The following is an 18,656-nucleotide window of genomic DNA, read 5'->3' as shown; positions in this document are numbered from 1 at the left end:
GGGTGTAAAAGGGGAAGAGGGAAAACAAATAATAATTTAAAAAATGTTATTGCTCATGTTGCTACAGTTGGAACACTAAGCTGTTTGAAATTGGCTGTATTGTCTTTTTTGAGCCTGGCTGTTTGTTCATTGACTTGCAAATGAAAAGAATATTTATTTAAATAATCTAATATTTTTGCTTTCTGTCAATTATTTTCTTGCTATTTAAAGATACTTTACATGAATTTTCTTCATGCTTTTGTAATTTCACATCTTATTTAAGCTGGCATCACTAGTAGCTTATTCAAACAGTTACAGTCTGTTTAGAATACAGCCCTTCATTACTCACTCATGCTAAGAAATCTTTAATGATCTATCATCACTGGCTGCTAGTTCAGTTTAAGATTCAATTAAAAATTCTAACTTTGACCCATAAAGCTTTTTCTGCAGGCAATCATCCTCATTTTGTTTTACTCCACATTTCCCCAACTCAAATGCTTCAGTCCATCTATGATTCTAGGTTGTCTACCCATCAGTCTTGCAGCCTTAAAATTTACTAGACAAATCAGCTTTTTTTTCTGTAGGGCTCTGGCCTTATGGAACTAAAGTAGGACTTTTGGGCATTGCCATTTTTGGCATCCAAAGAGTGGCATCCTAAAGTCCTTCTCTGCCCCCCCCCCCCCCAAAAAAAAAAAAATGCACTGACCTCCAGTACCTCAACAGCAGGGCTGATATCTACTCGCTGCTGCAGAATGGAGTCCTTCAGCAGAAAGTAAATGTGGGTTACCCCACATGGTGCCTTGTGAGGAAGGACAGAACAGGCTTCCTGACGAACCATCCATCCCCACAGGCACCACTTGAGGCAGCCCACATTTCCCCTTTGCTTAACAATCCCAAGCAGCAGCAGCAAGTAGGCACAAGCCCTGCTCTAGAGTACCAGAGTTCAGTGCATGGTGTGGGGGAGGAGGGATGATGACTTTAGGATACCACCATTTGGGCATCCAAAATTCTTGCAGTCATACGTCCTGCTCTCCGACACTAGAACTGAAATGCCGATACCAAAAAGGCAACACCCAAAGGTCACACACCATTATGGAACTCTCTACCCCTATGTCTTCGTTCAAAACTGTCCTACCTGAAATTTCCATCTGGCATGAAGACTTCTCTCTTCCAAAAAGCCTATGACAGCATCTTCTCTCACCTTTCCTCTCTCTCTTTCTGCCTCCACCCATCCCCCCAGACATTAAGGACCTCTCCGTCTCTCTCTTCCCTCACCATCCAGAATTGCTCCCTTCTCTGCACAGTCCATCACTGAACCATCTCTCTCTCTTCCTCCCTTACCACCCAGCATCACCCCCATCTCTTTCTCTCTCCCCCACCAACAATCCAGTATTCCCCCATCTCTCTTCCCTACACACCATCATCATCTCATATCCACCCCTATTCTCTCTCCCCCACATCTAGCATCAACCCCATCCCTACTCCTATCTCCATCACCACCATGGCCCCATCTCTTCACATCCTCCCTGTGTACCCCAACCATCAAGCATGGCCCAATCTCTCTCTGCCCCCCCTTCACCATTCTACATTGCCCCATTCGTCTCCCTTTCCCCTTCCCTTGTTCACTCACCAAGCTATTGCTTTCCCGGTCTGCACAGTGGTGACGGCAAAAACAACTAACAGAAGGCAGGTATGGGGACACTGCCTTATGCACATCATCAATGGAACTTCTGGACCTTCTAAGAGCAGATTCAACCATCATGGAATGGCGAGGAAGTTGCTGCTTCTCAAATCTAGGAGCCTTCTACACTCTGTACATCAAGTCTGATAAGTGGCTACAAGCAGTGTGACCACATCACACCCTTCCTTCAAAAAAAATACACTGGCTACCAATACCTTAATGGGACAAATGTAAAGGGATCTTGCCAGGTACTTGCAACCTGGATTGGAAACAGGATGCTAGGCTTGATGGACCTTCGGTCTGTCCCAGTATGGAAATACTTATGGACTTATGATTTTTTTTTTTTTTTACATTTGTACCCTGCGCTTTCCCACTCATGGCAGGCTCAATGCGGCTTACATGGGGCAATGGAGGGTTAAGTGACTTGCCCAGAGTCACAAGGAGCTGCCTGTGCCTAAAGTGGGAATCAAACTCAGTTCCTCAGTTCCCCAGGACCAAAGTCCACCACCCTAACCACTAGGCCACTCCTCCACTCCACTCAAGGTCCTCAGACAAAATTTGCCAGAGTACCTAAAGAATAAGTTAGCCCTCTACTGCACACATATTTGAGGCCTCTTAGGTCCTCTCAAGCAGCATTATTAAAAGAAATTGTACAATGTGGTACCCGCCAAGGAGCCTCCTCAGGATAGACCCCACACCCTGGAACTCACACTCAGACAGCTATGCCAAACTCAAGATTATCTCTATTTCAAGAAGCAGATGAAAATCTAGTTACTCTCTCAAGCCTTTAATACATTTGCTGACTTGAATTTAGAAGGAAAGTGTGGGGGTTTGGTATGAACGAACTGAAAGGGACACTTTCTACTTAAAGATATAAAGACCAGTCAACGGGTGTCTTGAAACAGCCCCGGCGAAACATGGACCATGTCGGGACCTGTTTTTACTGTTTAAGCTAAGTACAAATTCCACAGAATTGAGTGTACAAATATATTACTTGTGGCACTTGGAGGCATTTTTTCAAAAAAGTAGAGTCGTGCTATGATTATATGCCTGGACAACTTTGAAGACCAGTGAGTCTGTGACTGTCCTTTGGAAACATATGAACACGCCCCTATACATATACAGGGAGAAGATGGTTTGAAAGTTTATTGAAAAGTATAAGTACATAAGTATTGCCATACTGGGAAAGACCAAAGGCCCATCAAGCCTAGCATCCTGTTTCCAACAGTGGCCAATCCAGGTCACAAATACCTGGCAAGATCCCCAAAAAGTACAAAACATTTTATACTGCTTATCCCAGAAATAGTGGATTTTCCCCAAGTCCATTTAATAATTGGTCTATGGACTTTTCCTTTAGGAAGCCGTCCAAACCTTTTTTAAACTCTGCTAAGCTAACCACCTTTACCACATTCTCTGGCAACTAATTCCACAGTTTAATTACACGTTGAGTGAAGAAAACTTTTCTCCGATTCGTTTTAAATTTACTACATTATAGCTTCATCGCATGTCCCCTAGTCCTAGTATTTTTGGAAAGCGTAAACAGACGCTTCACATCTACCCGTTCAACTCCACAGTGTCAGCACTGTGTATTACATTTATGTTATAGATGGGAATTCAGTACTATTTTTGTGTATGTTTCTTTCTCATCCAATTTATAATTTAAATATTCCCATTTTTGCTTTTTGGAGCTTTTTCCTGCAAGTATTTCAGATGGCAGGAATTCAGTGGCTCAAAAGGCGCTTTCATCGGCTGGGTGAGAACGACACTGAGGTCCCATGACACAGACTGAGGTTTGATAGGGGGCTTGACAAAAGCAAACCTCTCATGAAGTGAACAACTAGAGGCTGTCCAGAGATGGGCTTCCCTTTATACGTTGATAAGCACTAATTGCACCAAGGTGAACCCTTATGGAGTTTTAGGTTCAGAGAGGTGTAGAAGGTATTCAAGCAGGGTCTCTGTAGGGCAGGAAATAGGACCTGATGCCTTGCCCTCACACCAGATAGCAAACCTCTGCCATTTAAAAGAACACCTCTTAGTGGAATCTTTCATGGAAGCCAGCAAGACCCGGGAGACACCCTCTGAAAGACCCAAGGATGCAAATTCTAGGCTCTCAACATCAAGGCTGTGAGGGCCAGAGACTGAAGACCGGGATGCAGAAGAGATCCCTTGTTCTACGTGCTGAAGGTCAGAAAACACTGGTTCTTCAAAGGGTAACTCCAAAAGAAGAGGAAACCAGATCTGTTGATGCCAGTAAGGAGCAATTAGAATTATGGTTCTGTGATCTTGATCGAATTTCAGCAAAGTCTTCCCCATGAGAGGAATTGGAGGATACACATACAGACGACCTGCCCCCCAATGAAGGAGGAAGGCATCCGATGCTAGTCTGTCATGGGCCTGGAACAGAACTGAGGGACTTTGTGATTCATATGAGTGGCAAAGAGATCCACCGAGGAGGTGCCCCACACTTGCAAGATCTCACGGGCAACGCCCATGTTGAGAGACCTCTCATGTGGTCACATAACCCCTGCTCTGTCTGTTAGCCAGGCTGTTGTTTTTGCCCGCCAGATAAGTGCTCGAAGGTACATGCCATGCTGGCAAGCCCAGTGCAACATCCGGACAGCCTCATGACACAGGGCGCAACCTGAGAACGATCTACGAGCAAACCTCCTTCCGCAAATTATTGAAGACCCATCTTTTTGAAAAAATTTACGGAAAGAACCAAAACATATAAAGTCCACACTCACTGTTCACTAATGCATCAATACATCCACTTCTGAACTCTCATCCCCCATAATCTCACCTCACTCATACCTTTATTCACAGAAATATGCATACCATACATAATGCCCTTTTAGCTTCCCGCAGTCTCCTTCCAATGTTTCAAAGTTCTGTTCCAGTGTTTATATTCCTTAACAACACTTTGATTGTCTCGCATAACTCTTCACAATGTAATCCATAACCAAGTTGTAACAAATTGTATTTCCATCTTTCATATCGTATTGTAAGCCACACTGAACCCGCAAAAAGGTGGGAAAATGTGGGATACAAATGCAATAAATAAATAAATAAAAAATCTGGTGCCCTCCTGCTTGTTGGTATAATACATGACAACCTGATTGTCCATTTGAATGAGTACAATTTGGTAAGATAGTCAATCTCTGAAAGCCTTTAGAGCATTCCAGATTGCCCGAAGTTCCAGGAGATAGATCTGGAGATCCGTTTCCTGGGTGGACCAAGGACCTTGAGTGTGAAGCCCATCCACATGGAGCTCCCCAAACCAGGAGAGATGCATCAGTCATCAGCACTTTCTGTGGCTGAGAAATTTGGAATGGAAGTCCCACAGTCAAATTGGATCGAATGGGCCACCACAACAGACTGTGAGCAAGCTCTGGGGACACTTAGATAACATCTTCCAGACCTCCCGTGACTTGGCACCATTGAGAGGACAGGGTTCATTGGGCATATCTCATGTGAAGGCATGAAGGCATGTCATGGGAGTCAAAAACTGTGGAGGCCATGTGGCCCAACAACCTCAACATATGCCGAGCTGTGACTTGCTGAGAGGTCCAAACCTGAGAAACCAGTGTGGTTAGGGCATCTGTTCTCAGCCCCGGGAGAAAAGCACAAACCTTGTGCTTATCTAGCTGTGCTCCAATGAATTCCAATTGCTGGTCAGGGTGAAGATGGGACTCGGGGTAGCTTAGAATGAATCCTAGTAGCTCTTGCACCCGAAAAGTCCTCTACATGGACTCCTGAGCACCATCCTCCAATGTGCTCTTCACCAGACAATCATCGAGATAAGGGAACTACTAGGCATTTGATAAAGACCCTGGGAGCCGACGCAAGGTCAAAGGGTAACATGCGGTACTGGAAGTAATGTATTCCCAGCAGAAACTGAAGATACTTCCGGTGGGCTGAAAGTATCAGGATGTTTGTATATGCAACCTTTAAATCCAGAGAGCATAGCCAATCATTTTCCTGAATCATGGAAAGAAGGGTGCCCAGGGAAGCCATCCTGAACTTTTCGATGACCAGGAATTTGTTCAGGGCTTTAAGGTCTAGGATCGGACGCATCCCCCCTGTTTTCTTTTGCACGAGGAAGTACCTGGAATAGAATCCCTGCACTTCCCCTGGTGGAACGGGTTTGACCACATGGTCCTTTAGAAGAGCGGAGAGTTCCTCTGCAAGTACTTGCTCATGCCGAGGGCTGTAGTAATGAGATTTTGGTGTGCAATTTGGAGGTTTCCGATGGCAATTTAGGGCATATCCGAGACTATTTGGAGAACCCACCAGTCGAACATTATAAGGGGCCACCTTTCGTGGAAAAACTTCAGCCTCACCCAGACGGATACTTTGACAGCGGCTATGCTCTGCTGCAGCCAGTCAAAAGCCCATCCTTTGCTTTGACTGGGGAGAAGCAGGGGCCTTAGGCTCATGCTGTTGACGAGAACAAGCGTGCTGGGGCTGAGCCTGAACAGGCTGGCGAGAGGAGGTGGCGTACCTACATCTTTGAAAGTAGTAGGCAGCCCTCCTTGACTTGCCAAAAGACCTCCTAGATGAGGAGGGTGATGCAGAAGGCACCCCAGTGGGAGAGAGAAGAGAACGTATCAGTATGTTTCTCAATTTGGTCAGCAACCTCTTCAACTTCTCTCCAAAAAGGCTATCCCCATTCGCCAACCTCTGCTGAACCGCCAGCTCCAGGTCAGAAACACACAGCCATGAGAGTCTGCACATTGCTATACTTTGGGCAGAGATCCTGGATGCCACATCAAAAGTGTCATAGGCACCCCTGGCCAAGAACTTATGACACACCTTCTGCTGTTTGGCCAACTGGCATACCAACTCGGCCTCCTCTGGTGGGAAAGAGTCAGCCAAGTCTAGCAACTTGCACTCCGAGTCCTACAAGTACATGCTCGTGAAGAGCTGGTAAGATTATATATGGGACACAAGCATAGAGGCCTGCAACACCTTTTTCCCAAAGGAGTCCAAGGTCCTAGCTTCCTTGCCTGGGGGCCCCGAAGCATAGTCTCTAGAACGTCCGGCTCTTTTGAGGGTGGATTTCACCATCACAAAATGATGAGGCAACTGGAACTTATCAAATCTAGGTGTACTGTGGATCTGGTACATAGTGTCCTTGGGCAGGACAGGGCCCGACAGAGGGGACTCCCAATTCCAAACAAGAACTTCCTAGAGTACCTCGTGGAGAGGGACAATCACAGCTTCCCTAGGAGACTCGTAGTCCAAGACCTCGAGCATCTTAGCCCTGGACGCCTACTCCACCTCTAAAGGAAATGGAATCTCAGCCATTTCCTTCACAAAAGAGGGAAAAGAAAGGCTTTCCAGAGGAGATTTTCTCCTGTCTAGTGGAGGGGAGGGTTCAGAGGGGATGCCATAGGACTCATCCTTTTAAAAAGTACCGCGGATCGTCCTCTGACTCCCATAAGCACTCCTAATCAGTGTTGGTCAAAAACTCCTCATGGGAGAGCTGAGACCAAGCCTGCTTCGAATTAAAGGAACCATGTCCTCAAGAAGGGCAACAAGGAGTAGGCTCCCACCTCGACTCCAGTGAAGCTTCCTCCACAGACATCGAGGAAGTACCGCATTGGGTGGCAGTCGACACCAGAGCCACACGCAACACCGGTATTGGATGCCGCACCGCAGTCTGAGGGCCAAGTGGGGCCGCAATGGGCAGCAAGACAGGCACAAGCACTCCCGATGCCGATGCACAACATTGCAAGAGGCCAAGGTCCAGATGCACTTGTCGAGGGCTGACACCAGGAAAAGCTGGGATGCCGACTCAGAGATAGGCTGCAGAACTGATGGGGCCGAGAAGGGAGCTGGATCCTGACTGCTGGAAGACTGACGCAGCGGCACCTCTTGAATGGAGGGGGAGCGGTCCTCGCGGAACCAACATAAGTACATAAGTATTGCCATACTGGGACAGACCAAAGGTCCATCAAGCCCAGTGGCCAATCAAGGTGCTGAATCCCTCGATGTCCCGGAGCTCCTGGCACTATGCGTCAAGGACGATCGATGCTGATGCTTCTTGGGCTTTGCCCGAAGCTCGGCGTTGAGGAGATAGACTTCAAGACCTCATGCCGCCTTGGGGTCGAGTCCCGATGCTGGGACCCTGAACAGCAGCCACCATCGAAACAGGTGAAGACCCACTCAATGCACTACTGCTCCCAGTGTCAACAGGTCTAGTAGCAGCCATGCGGACCAACGTTTCAGATGCCAGTGCAGCATTCGACGTCGATGCATCGGACCTGGCTCCAAAAATCCTCTCGCGTTGAGCCTCTCTGGCACTCTGGGTTCGATTCTTCATCCAAAGACAGAGGACAAGGTTATCAGGGTTATGGGTAGGTCCTACACACTGGAGATATCAAGAATGGGTATCTTTGACAGAGATGGTCCGACTGCACCAGGTACAGCACTTGAAGCCACTGGGAACTTGAGTGGACATGGACAGAAAAACCTCTGATCAAGAATGGGTATCTTTGACAGAGATGGTCCAACTGCACCGGGTACAGCACTTGAAGCCACTGGGAACTTGAGTGGACATGGACAGAAAAACCTCTGCAGCCAAATCAAGCGAAGCAATGGTGCCAGAAAAAAGGAGCGAGGATTCAGAAAAAAGAAAGGGAAAAAAACGGCCGAAGTCAAAGCCTAAACGTGGGCTAATGACACAGAAAACAAAGGAAACTTAAAACTTGAGAAAAGAAAATGAACTAAGACTGTACAGGGGAAGGAAAAGGGAACCCGAATAAGGGCACATCGAAAACCAAGTGGAAAAACATGCCGGAAGGCACCAAAAAAAGCTCTTTCCAGACTGGAGTGTGACGAGCCGCCACCAAAAGCAGCCACTCCTCACCGTTGTAGAAAAATAACTGAGGTAACCGCACTCTCGCAGTGGGCGGGAAGGCACTCGCACATGCATGGTGGAGCATGTCTCATGCTCCACAAAGGTCTTCCAAAGCTTGTCATAAGCTGCGGACCGGGCAATGCGGGCCCATGTTATCCACTTGTGAGAATTATGACCTGCTCGTCCTCAGACAGCTTAAGTCTGGGCCTGGTGATCTGATAACCCTCCTCTTTTAAGTAGCTGGGCCCACCTCTATGTAGAGGCCTGGGACAGCTGCCTCTTTTGCTCACTGGAAAAAGCAGCTAGGAACACAGAACTCCAAATGAGGTCTCTCCAGTCTTATGAAGCAGCATCAACATCATTTTCCACCTGACCTATGCATCCAAATATACTTCTGCTGGTCCCACCATTCATGCACAGAAGCACCCTGTATACTGCTCTCTCAAATTTTGCAGCCCACTGTATGGCCTTGCATTTTGTAGCATTAATCTCTGCTGCCAAATTCTGGACCACTCTTCAAGCATCGCTAGATCACTCATGTTATCTACATTTTTCAGAATGTCTACCCTGTTACAGATTTTGGTATCATCCACCAAGAGGAAAGCTTTCCAGACAGGTCATCCAGAAAGTTGCTTAGAAAAACATTTTTTTAAAAACAGACTAAGGATCAATCCCTGCAGCACACTACTGGTAACGCACTTATCCTCCAAGTAAATTCCAGTTACCACCATCCTTTGTCACTTCCCACTGAACTAGTTTATGATCCACTCAATTTGAAGCCCATATCAAAGGTATTCAAGTTTATTTATGTCACCTAAGTGGAAATGTGTAAAGAGAATTGCTGAAATTTAAATACACTGCATCTAGCACTCTCCCTCGGTGTAACTCTTTGACCACCCTAATAAATCAGTAAACTTTGCTTAAAACATATAGCGTTTTCAGGAAATTGCATACACATTCCCCTTTTAATTTGCATTTCTAATGTGAGACGGTAACCTGGAGTCTTTGGTGGCCCAATGGACCTTAATACACAGCAGTGTACAAATATCATACTGTTGATAAGGTCGTGGGAATAAAAAACGCCTGGAAACAAATGCCATAAAATTCTATATTTTTTAATATTTTAGTTAAGAAAAAGTAGAAAACAAAACTTTGGCCTAAAGTGTAACAACTTTAAGCCATCTAACGATATCCTTTATATTACACTTTGGCCAGTGTGGGAATCTATCTACAAACACAGACACACACACACACGTATACATTGGAGTCGACATGGGAGGTAAAAAGAAATGTAATGCCCCTAGGAGCACCAGGATTAAGGCAAGAGTTGCAGAGGGAACCTTAAAGGGTTCCAATTTAGAAGCTATAAGGCATAGATGGAAGTGGGGAAAAACAGCCAAGCCCCAGGGTTTATTAGAGCAATCCAGGGGAGAGTGGGGCAAGAACAGCTCTGGTAAGGCTGGCCAAAGGCCCAGGGATTACTATGGGAGAGTAGGGTCAGTCAAGCCACAGAAAATGTCTGTACAGGAATCTCCTACTGTAGGTTCAAAGGAGGGAAATGCCTCTGTAAAGAAACTAGATAAAGTAACCCAAGGGAAGTAAGCCTTAACTAGGGAATGAAAATTAAAAAAAGTCTTTAGTGAAAACAGTTGCTTGGGTAAAGCTCCTAACAGCAGGCTTTGATCCTGGCAACCTAGGTTCAATTCCCACTGCAGCTCCTTGTGACCTTGGGCAAGTCACTTAACCCTCCATTGCTCCAGGTACAAAAACTTAGATTGTGAGCCCTCTAGGGATAGAGAAAGAATCTGCATATAATGTGTACAGCGCAGCATACATCTAGCAGCGCTAAAGAAATGATTAATAGTAGTAGTAGTAGTAAACTGAGGGGTTAGAAACCTCCCAAGAGAAATGCCTACCCTGCTCAGAGAAGAGAAAATCCTTAGTTTGGGAATATAAGGATCCCTACCTAAAACCAGTGTAAATGAATACCTAAGAAAGAAAGTAGAGACTTTCTCTGTATCTGAAGAGGGGTGAGGTAGACAGTGGGTGTTTAATTCTTACATGCCAGGCAATCACAAACACAGGCAAGCCAGGCACTCTGGGGAATGTAGTGAGAAGGGCAGGGAGCCAATGGGAAGTAGGAATCCCTGTGATATATTTCCTAGGATGGGGCACTGAGTTTCTGTGACTCAGTGCACAGCCCTGAAAACGGTCTCAGGCAGAGGCAGAGAGGAGAGCAGCCTAGCCCTGGAACTAGAAGATGTCCTTGACCTAGAAATTCTGGGTACTACTGCCCCAATGTTTGGAAATGTCTCAGAAGATATGGGTATTAAATGCCAGTTCTTTATACAGCAAAGTGAAACTGGATTTTTGTGCTACTGATTTTTTTTCTCAAGAAAGGCAAGTTTCCCACTGGCAAGGGTTTTTGTTTGTGGCACAGCCCAACAGTTGGAAGCAGAGGGGAAAACGATGAGCTAAAAGTAAGAAGCCATTCTTTTACAGTCTTAAGATATTCCCTAAATTGTTTCCCAGTCAAGTTTGGACATTAGTTACTGAGGAAGACGAACAGAGAGCCCAATCTGTAGTTTCCTTTGGACCCTGTGTTTTGAAGTAAAAGGGAAACTTTGGAATTGCTTTGTTTTATTTTGTTGTTGCCTGCCCAAAGAAAATGTAGAAAGGTTCCTTGAAGTAAAAGGATTCAGTGGAGCCTTCCTCTTTGTACCTTTAAATGCCCTGGAGGAGGAACGGTTAGAAATGGATGGCAGACATTAGAAAGCGCTGGAAATTTAAACCTGTTTGATTTAGTGCTGAGAGAAGGAAAAGGAGGAGCCTGACATCTGCAATAAGGTTACAGCAGCCCTGGTAACATAAGGGAGCCAGGGAATTGAAGTCAGCCCTATCGGACAGGGACACTCTTGTTTGGCATGCTGAGGAGGAACAGTGAAAGCTTATATGATTGAAGCACCTGGTTGTAATTGGGGTATGTCAAGTTTTCCTTTTGTGGGACTGGTTCTACAGGTTTGGGCCATAGTGCCCAAGTAACAGAGGTGGATAATTACTACTACTAATCATTTATATAGTGCTACTAGACATATGCAGCACTGTACACATTATATGCAGGTACTTTCTCTGTCCCTACTGGCTCGCAATCTAAGTTTTTTTTGTACCTGGGACAATTGAGGGTTAAGTGACTTGCCTAGGATCACAAGAAGTTACAGTAGGAATCGAACCCAGTTCCTAAGGATCTCAGTCCACTGCACTAACCATTAGGCAACTCCTCCACTTCCATTCCTCTGTAACTGAGATTTACTGCATAAATGTCCAATGTTTCTGAAGTCATGGGGAGAATAAAAACCTGGTGTGGATTAAAGACTTTCTTGTGTGTTTTCTGAACTATGCCTGGGAGGATGGGTTCGCCTGAGATCAGAAGTGAAAGATGGTCGCCACCTTGAACCTCTCCCTGAGAAGTAACCCTAGCTCAAGCCTGCATGCAGGGAGCGACAATACATACACACAGAGCAAACAATATTTAAATAAAGTAAGCATTCTGACTTGAATTTATTATAATGTTATCCTCTATTTCAACAGATAAACTTATCCTGAAAAACCTACCTTATCAGAACAGTTGACTTTAGCTCCATGATGCAGTAGAAGATGGACAATATCTGAGTGACCTCGGCCTGCTGCCCAAATGACTGGGTAAACACTGTATTGCTTGGGTCAGAAAGAAAAAAAACTGTCACAAAATAGAAAAATTGCCTCTATAGTCATAACAGTTTATATTATAGTTCTTAAACAAAGGTAAATGCAAAGCTGAAAAATGAATTCTATTTCATTACTAGTTTATAGGATATAAAAAAAATAGCATCTGCTATAAGCTGAATTTAAATTGAGGAATCAAAATTAAACATCAGCAGCATTCATGCCAACTCTTCTACCTTAAGATATAAATCAGGAGTCCCCTGCCTACCTCCTCATATCTCTTTGTCCTAAAACTAGTTCAGGACAGAACAGAAAACATGGTAAGGAATTCCTTTACCCATGCTCTGAGGAAGTGGAAGAAGCAGTAGTCTTAGCCTTGTAACATAACATGGCTTCCTATGGGCTCCAGAAGAGAGATGATAATGCAAGATAGAAAGAAGGATTAAAGATAGATGGAATGAAACAAACATCAGAAAAACAACAGAAGAACATTCAAATGTGAGGAAAATCAGAAGTGAAAAGAAGTGAGAAGAGCTCTTGGGGAAAGAAGAGATGAAAAGGGAAGTGAAAAAGAGGAGAGTTTGCAAAATGGCATAAAAACAGGTTATAGTGATAAAGAGTAAAGAGAGAAAAAGGAAGGAAGTAACATTCCTTTACTCTAGAGAAGAGACTGGGAGAACTTAAATGGCAAGGATCAAGAGAAATAAACAAGATACAGTAAATCCAACAAGGAATAAAAGTTACAATTGTGTACTAGCAGTACAAGCAGAGCAGAAGCACATAGGATTCTTAGTTGTAAGGAAATCAGAATGAAACTGGAGCCAGTCAGCAAGTGTAACAGTAAGGGAAAACGGGCAGATGAAATTATCTGCATAAGGTCATCATTTTCAGCCTTCTTGGCCGTCTCATCTTTGTCTGGAGACATCATTTGCTACATTCAAAACTCTGCTTAAAACGCATCTATTTTCTGAGTCTTCAATTAATCTGTTTTCCCCACTCTTCTCCCTGTGTGTCTCTGCACTCCTTGATTTTACTTTTGTAAACCGCACAATAGCCATGCCTGGACTCGTGCGGTATATCAAGAACTAGGAAGATAGATGAATATATAAACAAACAAAAACAGCATATGTTAAAACCATCTCTGTAGACGTGTTAGACATGCTGAGGCCCAGGGCAGAAATTAAAGACAGGGACCCATAGTCCCCTCTACTGATATCTCCACTCGCCACTACAATTACATATAAAACAACTTTAAATGGCTTCTTCACATGCAAAACACAGACTCTCACCAAATACAGAATAAGGGATCACAAATTAGAAATAGAAATGTAAAGACAAATATTTAACTGGGAACCCCAATAAGTTAAATTCTACAAGTACTGCAACACTGGAGAAATAAAAACAAAAAATGTATTTTGATTAATATGAACACAGTTCAAAGACATCTGTGATGTACATATCACAGTTAATAAATTCAAAATAAAACACTTTTTTCTAGCTTTGCTGTATAAACATTGCATTTTTCCATTAGGTTAGTTTCAGTTTCTCTTTTGTGCTTTGGTTTTCTTCTGCTAATTCTCTTTCCAGTAGCTGCTGTTCATTTCTCTTTTCTCCTTTCTCCTGTCTTATTCCATTTCCTCGTTACACCTGTCTCTGACAGGCAAAGATACTTACCTGTAGCAGATATTCTCCGAGGACAGCAGGCTGATTGTTCTCACATGTGGGTCGACATCGGCGTCAGCCTGGGAACCGGCGTTTTGCAAGAGCAAAAAATAAACAAACTTTTGCCAGAGTCTTCTGGTGTGCATGCAGCGCGCACCGCGCATGCGTGGACTGACTTCCTGCCCATCACACGAGCACGTCTCCTCAGTTACATGAAAAAGCAAATGAAATAACAAATAACTCCAAAGGGGAGGAGGGAGGGTTTTTGAGAACAATCAGCCTGCTGTCCTCAGAGAATACCTGCTACAGGTAAATATCTTCGCTTTCTCCGACGATAAGCAAGCTGCTTGTTCTCACATGTGGGGTATCCCTAACACCCAGGCTCACTCAAAACAATGAACATTGGTCAACTGGGCCCCAAAACGGTGAGGACATAACATAGATTAACCTGAAACTATATACAGCTAGCTGAGAGTGCAGCCTGGAACAGAAGGAAAACGTGCCTAGGGGGGTGGAGTTGGATTCTAAACCCCAAACAGATTCTGCAGCACTGACTGCCCAAACCGACTGTTGCGTTGGGTATCGTGCTGAAGGCAGTAGTGAGATGTGAATGTGTGGACTGATTACCACATAGCAGCCTTGCAAATCTCTTCAATGGGGGCTGACTTTAATTGAACCACTGACGTAGCCATGACTCTTACATTATGAGCCATGACATGGCCCTCCAGAGTCAGCCCAGCTTGGGCATAAGTGAAGGAAATGCAATCTGCCAGCCAACCAGACATTGTGTGTTTTCCGATGGCGACTCCCCTCCTGTTGGGATCGAAAGAACAAAACTGGGCGGACTGTCTGAAGGGCTTAGTCCACTCCATGTAAAAGGACAATGCTCTCTTGCAGTCCAAGGTGTGCAAACTGCTTTTGCCAGGGTGGGCATGAGGTCGGGGAAAAAATGTTGACAAGACAACTGACTGGTTCAGATTGAACTCCGACACCACCATCGGTAGGAACCTAGGGTGCATGCGGAGGACAACTCTGTTGTGATGAAACTTAGTATAAGGTGCATCTACCACTAGGGCCTGAAGCTCACTGGCCCTACAAGCTGAAGTAAAAGCCACCAAGAAAATGACCTTCCAGGTCAAGTACTTCAGATGGCAGGAATTCAGTGGCTCAAAAGGAGCTTTCATCAGCTGGGTGAGAACGACGTTGAGATCCCATGACATTGGCGGAGGTTTGAAAGGGGGCCTTGACAAAAGCATATCTCTCATGAACAACTAAAGGCTGTCCAGAGATAAGCTTACCCTCTACACGCCAATGATAAGCACTAATTGCACTGAGGTGAACCCTTATGGAGTTGGTCTTGAGACCAGACTCTAAGGTATTCAAGCAGGGTCTGTGTAGGACAAGAAAGAGGATATAGGGCCTTGCTGTCACACCAGATGGCAAACCTCCTCCATTTGAAAGAGTAACACCTCTTTGTGAAATCTTTCCTGGAAGTAAGCAAGACCAGGGAGACACCCTCTGAAAGACCTAAGGAGGCAAATTCTAAGCTCTCAACATCCAGGCCGTGAGAGCCAGAGACTGGAGGTTGGGATGCAGAAGCGACCTCTCGTTCTGGGTGATGAGGGCTGGAAAACACTCCAATCTCCACGGTTCTTCAGAGGACAACTCCAGAAGAAGAGGGAACCAAATCTGGTACAGCCAGAAGGGAGCAGTCAGGACCATGGTTCCGCTGTCTTGCTTGAGTTACAGCAAAGTCTTCCCTACTAGAGGTATGGGAGGATACGCATACAGAAAGCCTGTTCCCAATGAAGGAGAAAGGCATCTGACGCTAGTCTGTCGTGGGCCTGAAGCCTGAAACAGAAATGAGGGACCTTGTGATTGATCTGAGTGGCAAAAAGATCCACTGAGGGGGGTGCCCCATGCTAAGAAGATCTTGCGGGCCACGCCCATATTCAGTGACCACTCGTGAGGTTGCATTACCCTGCTCAGTCTGTCGGCCAGACTGTTGTTCACACCTGCTTGTTACACCCAGTAGCTTGGAGAAACATGCCGTGACAGCGTGCCCAAAGCCACATCTGAACAGCTTCCTGACACAGAGGGCAAGATCTGGTGCCCACCTACTTGTTGGTGTAATACATCGCAACCTGATTGTCTGCTTGAATCAAGTTGATTTGGTTGGACAGCCAATCTCTAAAAGCCTTTAGAGCGTTCCAGATCGCTTGCAATTCCAGGAGGTTGATCTGAAGACCTGCTTCCCAGAAGGACCAGGCTCCTTGAGGGGGAAGCCCATCTACATGAGCTCCTCACCCTAGGAGGGACGCATCCATCATCAGCACTTTTTGTGGCTGAGGAATTTGGAATGGTCATCCCATGGTCAAACTGGACCAGATTGTCCACCACTGAAGAGAATTTCGAAAATCAGTGGGGAGTTGGATCACATCCTCCAGATCCCCCGCAGCTTGAAACCACTGTGAAGCTAGGGTCCATTGAGCTGATCTCATGTGTAGACGTGTCATAGGAGTTACATGAACTGTGAAGGCCATGTGGCCCAGAAGTCTCAACATCTGCCGTTATGTGACCTGCTGAGAAGCTCAAACCATGGACACCAGGGACAGGAGGTTGTCTGCCCGTGTCTCGGGAAGATAAGCCCGAGCTGTCTTTGTGTCCAGCAGTGCTCCAATGAATTCCAATTTTTGGACAGGAGAGAGATTTGGAGTAATTTATTACGAACCCCAGTAGCTCTAGCACCAGAATAGCCATTCGCATGGACTTCAGAGCACCATCCTCCGAGATACTCTTCACCAGCCAATCGTCGAGATAAGGAAACACATGCACTCCCAGACTGTGCAGCGATGCTGCGACTACAGCTAGACACTTTGTAAACACTCTGGGCACAGAAGCCAGGCCAAAGGGCAGTACACGGTACCGAAAGAGCTATGTTACCAGCCGAAATTGAAGATACTTCCTGTGAGCTAGAAGTATCAAGATGTGTGTGTAAGCATCCTTTAAGCCCAGAGAGCATAGCCAATCATTCTCCTGAATCATGGAAAGAAGGGTGCCCAGGGAAACCCTCCTGAACTTTTCTTGGACTAGGAATTTGTTCATGGCCTATCTGAAGAACCCACCAATCGGAGGTTATAAGAGGCCACCTTTGGTGAAAAAAACATTAACGTCCCTCCAACCGGCAAGTCGTCCGGAACTGGCACTTTTACCGCGGCTATGCTGAACTGGAGCCAGTCAAAAGCCCATCCCCTTGCTTTTGCTGGGGCCTTAGGCACATGCTGTTGACGAGAATGAGCTCGCTGGGGCTGAGCCTGGGTAGGCTGTCGGGAAGCCGGAGTGTACCTATGTCTAGCATAGGTATAGGGAGCACTCCTCTTCCCACCAAATTACCTCCTAGTTGAGGAGGTTGTAGCAGAAGACACCCAGCGGGTGAGAGAATCCATAGCATCATTATGCTTCTTGATCTGTTCAATAAGATCCTCTACTTTTTCACCAAAAAGGTTATACCCCCGGCAAGGTACATCCTCCATCCACTGCTGGACCGAATGATCCAGGTCAGAGACACGCAGCCATGAGAGTCTGTGCATCACTATACCCTGAGCAGAGATTCTGGATGCTACATCAAAAGAGTCATAAGAGCCCCTGGCCAGGAATTTACAACATGCCTTCTGCTGCCTGACCACCTGGCGAAAAGGCTTCGCCTGCTCCGGAGGGAGGGCGTCAACAAGGCTAGACAGTTGCCTCACCGAGTTCCACAAGTGGACGCTCATGAATAGCTGGTAAGATTGGATTCAGGTGGCGAGCATAGTGGCCTGATACATCTTCCTCCCAAAAGAGTCCAATCTCCTAGCTTCTCTGCCTGGGGGCGCCGAGGCATAGTCTCTAGTACTCTTGGCTCTCTTGAGGACGGAGTCCACCACCAGGGAATAGTGGGGTAACTGAGTCCTCATCAACCCAGGTTCACCGTGAATCCGATACTGGGAATCAGCCTTTTTTGTGATCACGGGCCCAGACAGAAGGTACAACCAGTTCCGCGTAAGGACTTTCTTCAGTACCTTATGTTGAGGAGCCGTCACAGCCTCCCTAGGTGGAGAAGGATAGTCCAGGACCTCGAGCATCTCAGCCCTGGGCTCATCCTCAACCTCTATAGGAAAAGGAATAGCTGTAGCCATTTCCCGAACAAAGAGATGTAGAAGCCAGACTCTCCGAAGAAGATAGTCTCCTTTCTGGTGAAGGTGAAGGTTCAGAGGGAATCCCATAGGACTCGTCAGAAGAAAAGTACCTGGGATCTTCCTGTGACTCCCATGAATGCTCCAGTATCGGATGAGACCTCTCTCAGAACACTCCGAAACTGAGAGTGCCTCGACACCGAGGATCGATGTCCTTGATGGTGATGTCGAGAGGCCAACGCCCGCCTGGGTGGCAGCAGACACCGATGCCGCAAGCGGCACCGAGGACAGGGACCTCACCACAGGTGAAGGGCCAGACGACGCTACAGCAGATGGTACGGAAGGCGCAAGCACCCCTGACACTGAAGCAGACTAGCGCAGCAGTCCTTCCAGAAGCTCTGGAAGCAGGGCCTGGATGCACTCATCGAGAGCCACCATCGGAGAAGGCTGCGGGGCTGGTGGAATAACTGGTGGCAGAATCTGTCGAGGTTCAGGAACAGGTACCGGGCTGCCAGGAGACAGACACATCGGCACATCTTGTATAGAGGGGGAACGGTCCTCTCGGCGCCGATGCTATTCGGGTGCCTAGTCCCTCGAT

General features: G+C 46.1%; 1 protein-coding gene across 1 annotated transcript in view; it reads right to left on the bottom strand.

Moving 5' to 3' along the window:
* KIDINS220 (kinase D interacting substrate 220) overlaps nt 1-18,656 on the bottom strand; it is a 386,704-nt gene that overhangs the window by 264,424 nt on the left and 103,624 nt on the right. Inside the window, exon 6 of the mRNA XM_030198900.1 lies at nt 12,135-12,236. Coding sequence (XP_030054760.1) covers nt 12,135-12,236 — 102 coding nt within the window. The remainder of the gene's footprint in view (nt 1-12,134; nt 12,237-18,656) is intronic.

This window comes from Microcaecilia unicolor, chromosome 3, assembly GCF_901765095.1.
Source record: "Microcaecilia unicolor chromosome 3, aMicUni1.1, whole genome shotgun sequence".
NCBI lineage: Eukaryota > Metazoa > Chordata > Amphibia > Gymnophiona > Siphonopidae > Microcaecilia > Microcaecilia unicolor.
This window is presented reverse-complemented; position numbering and strand designations above follow the sequence as displayed.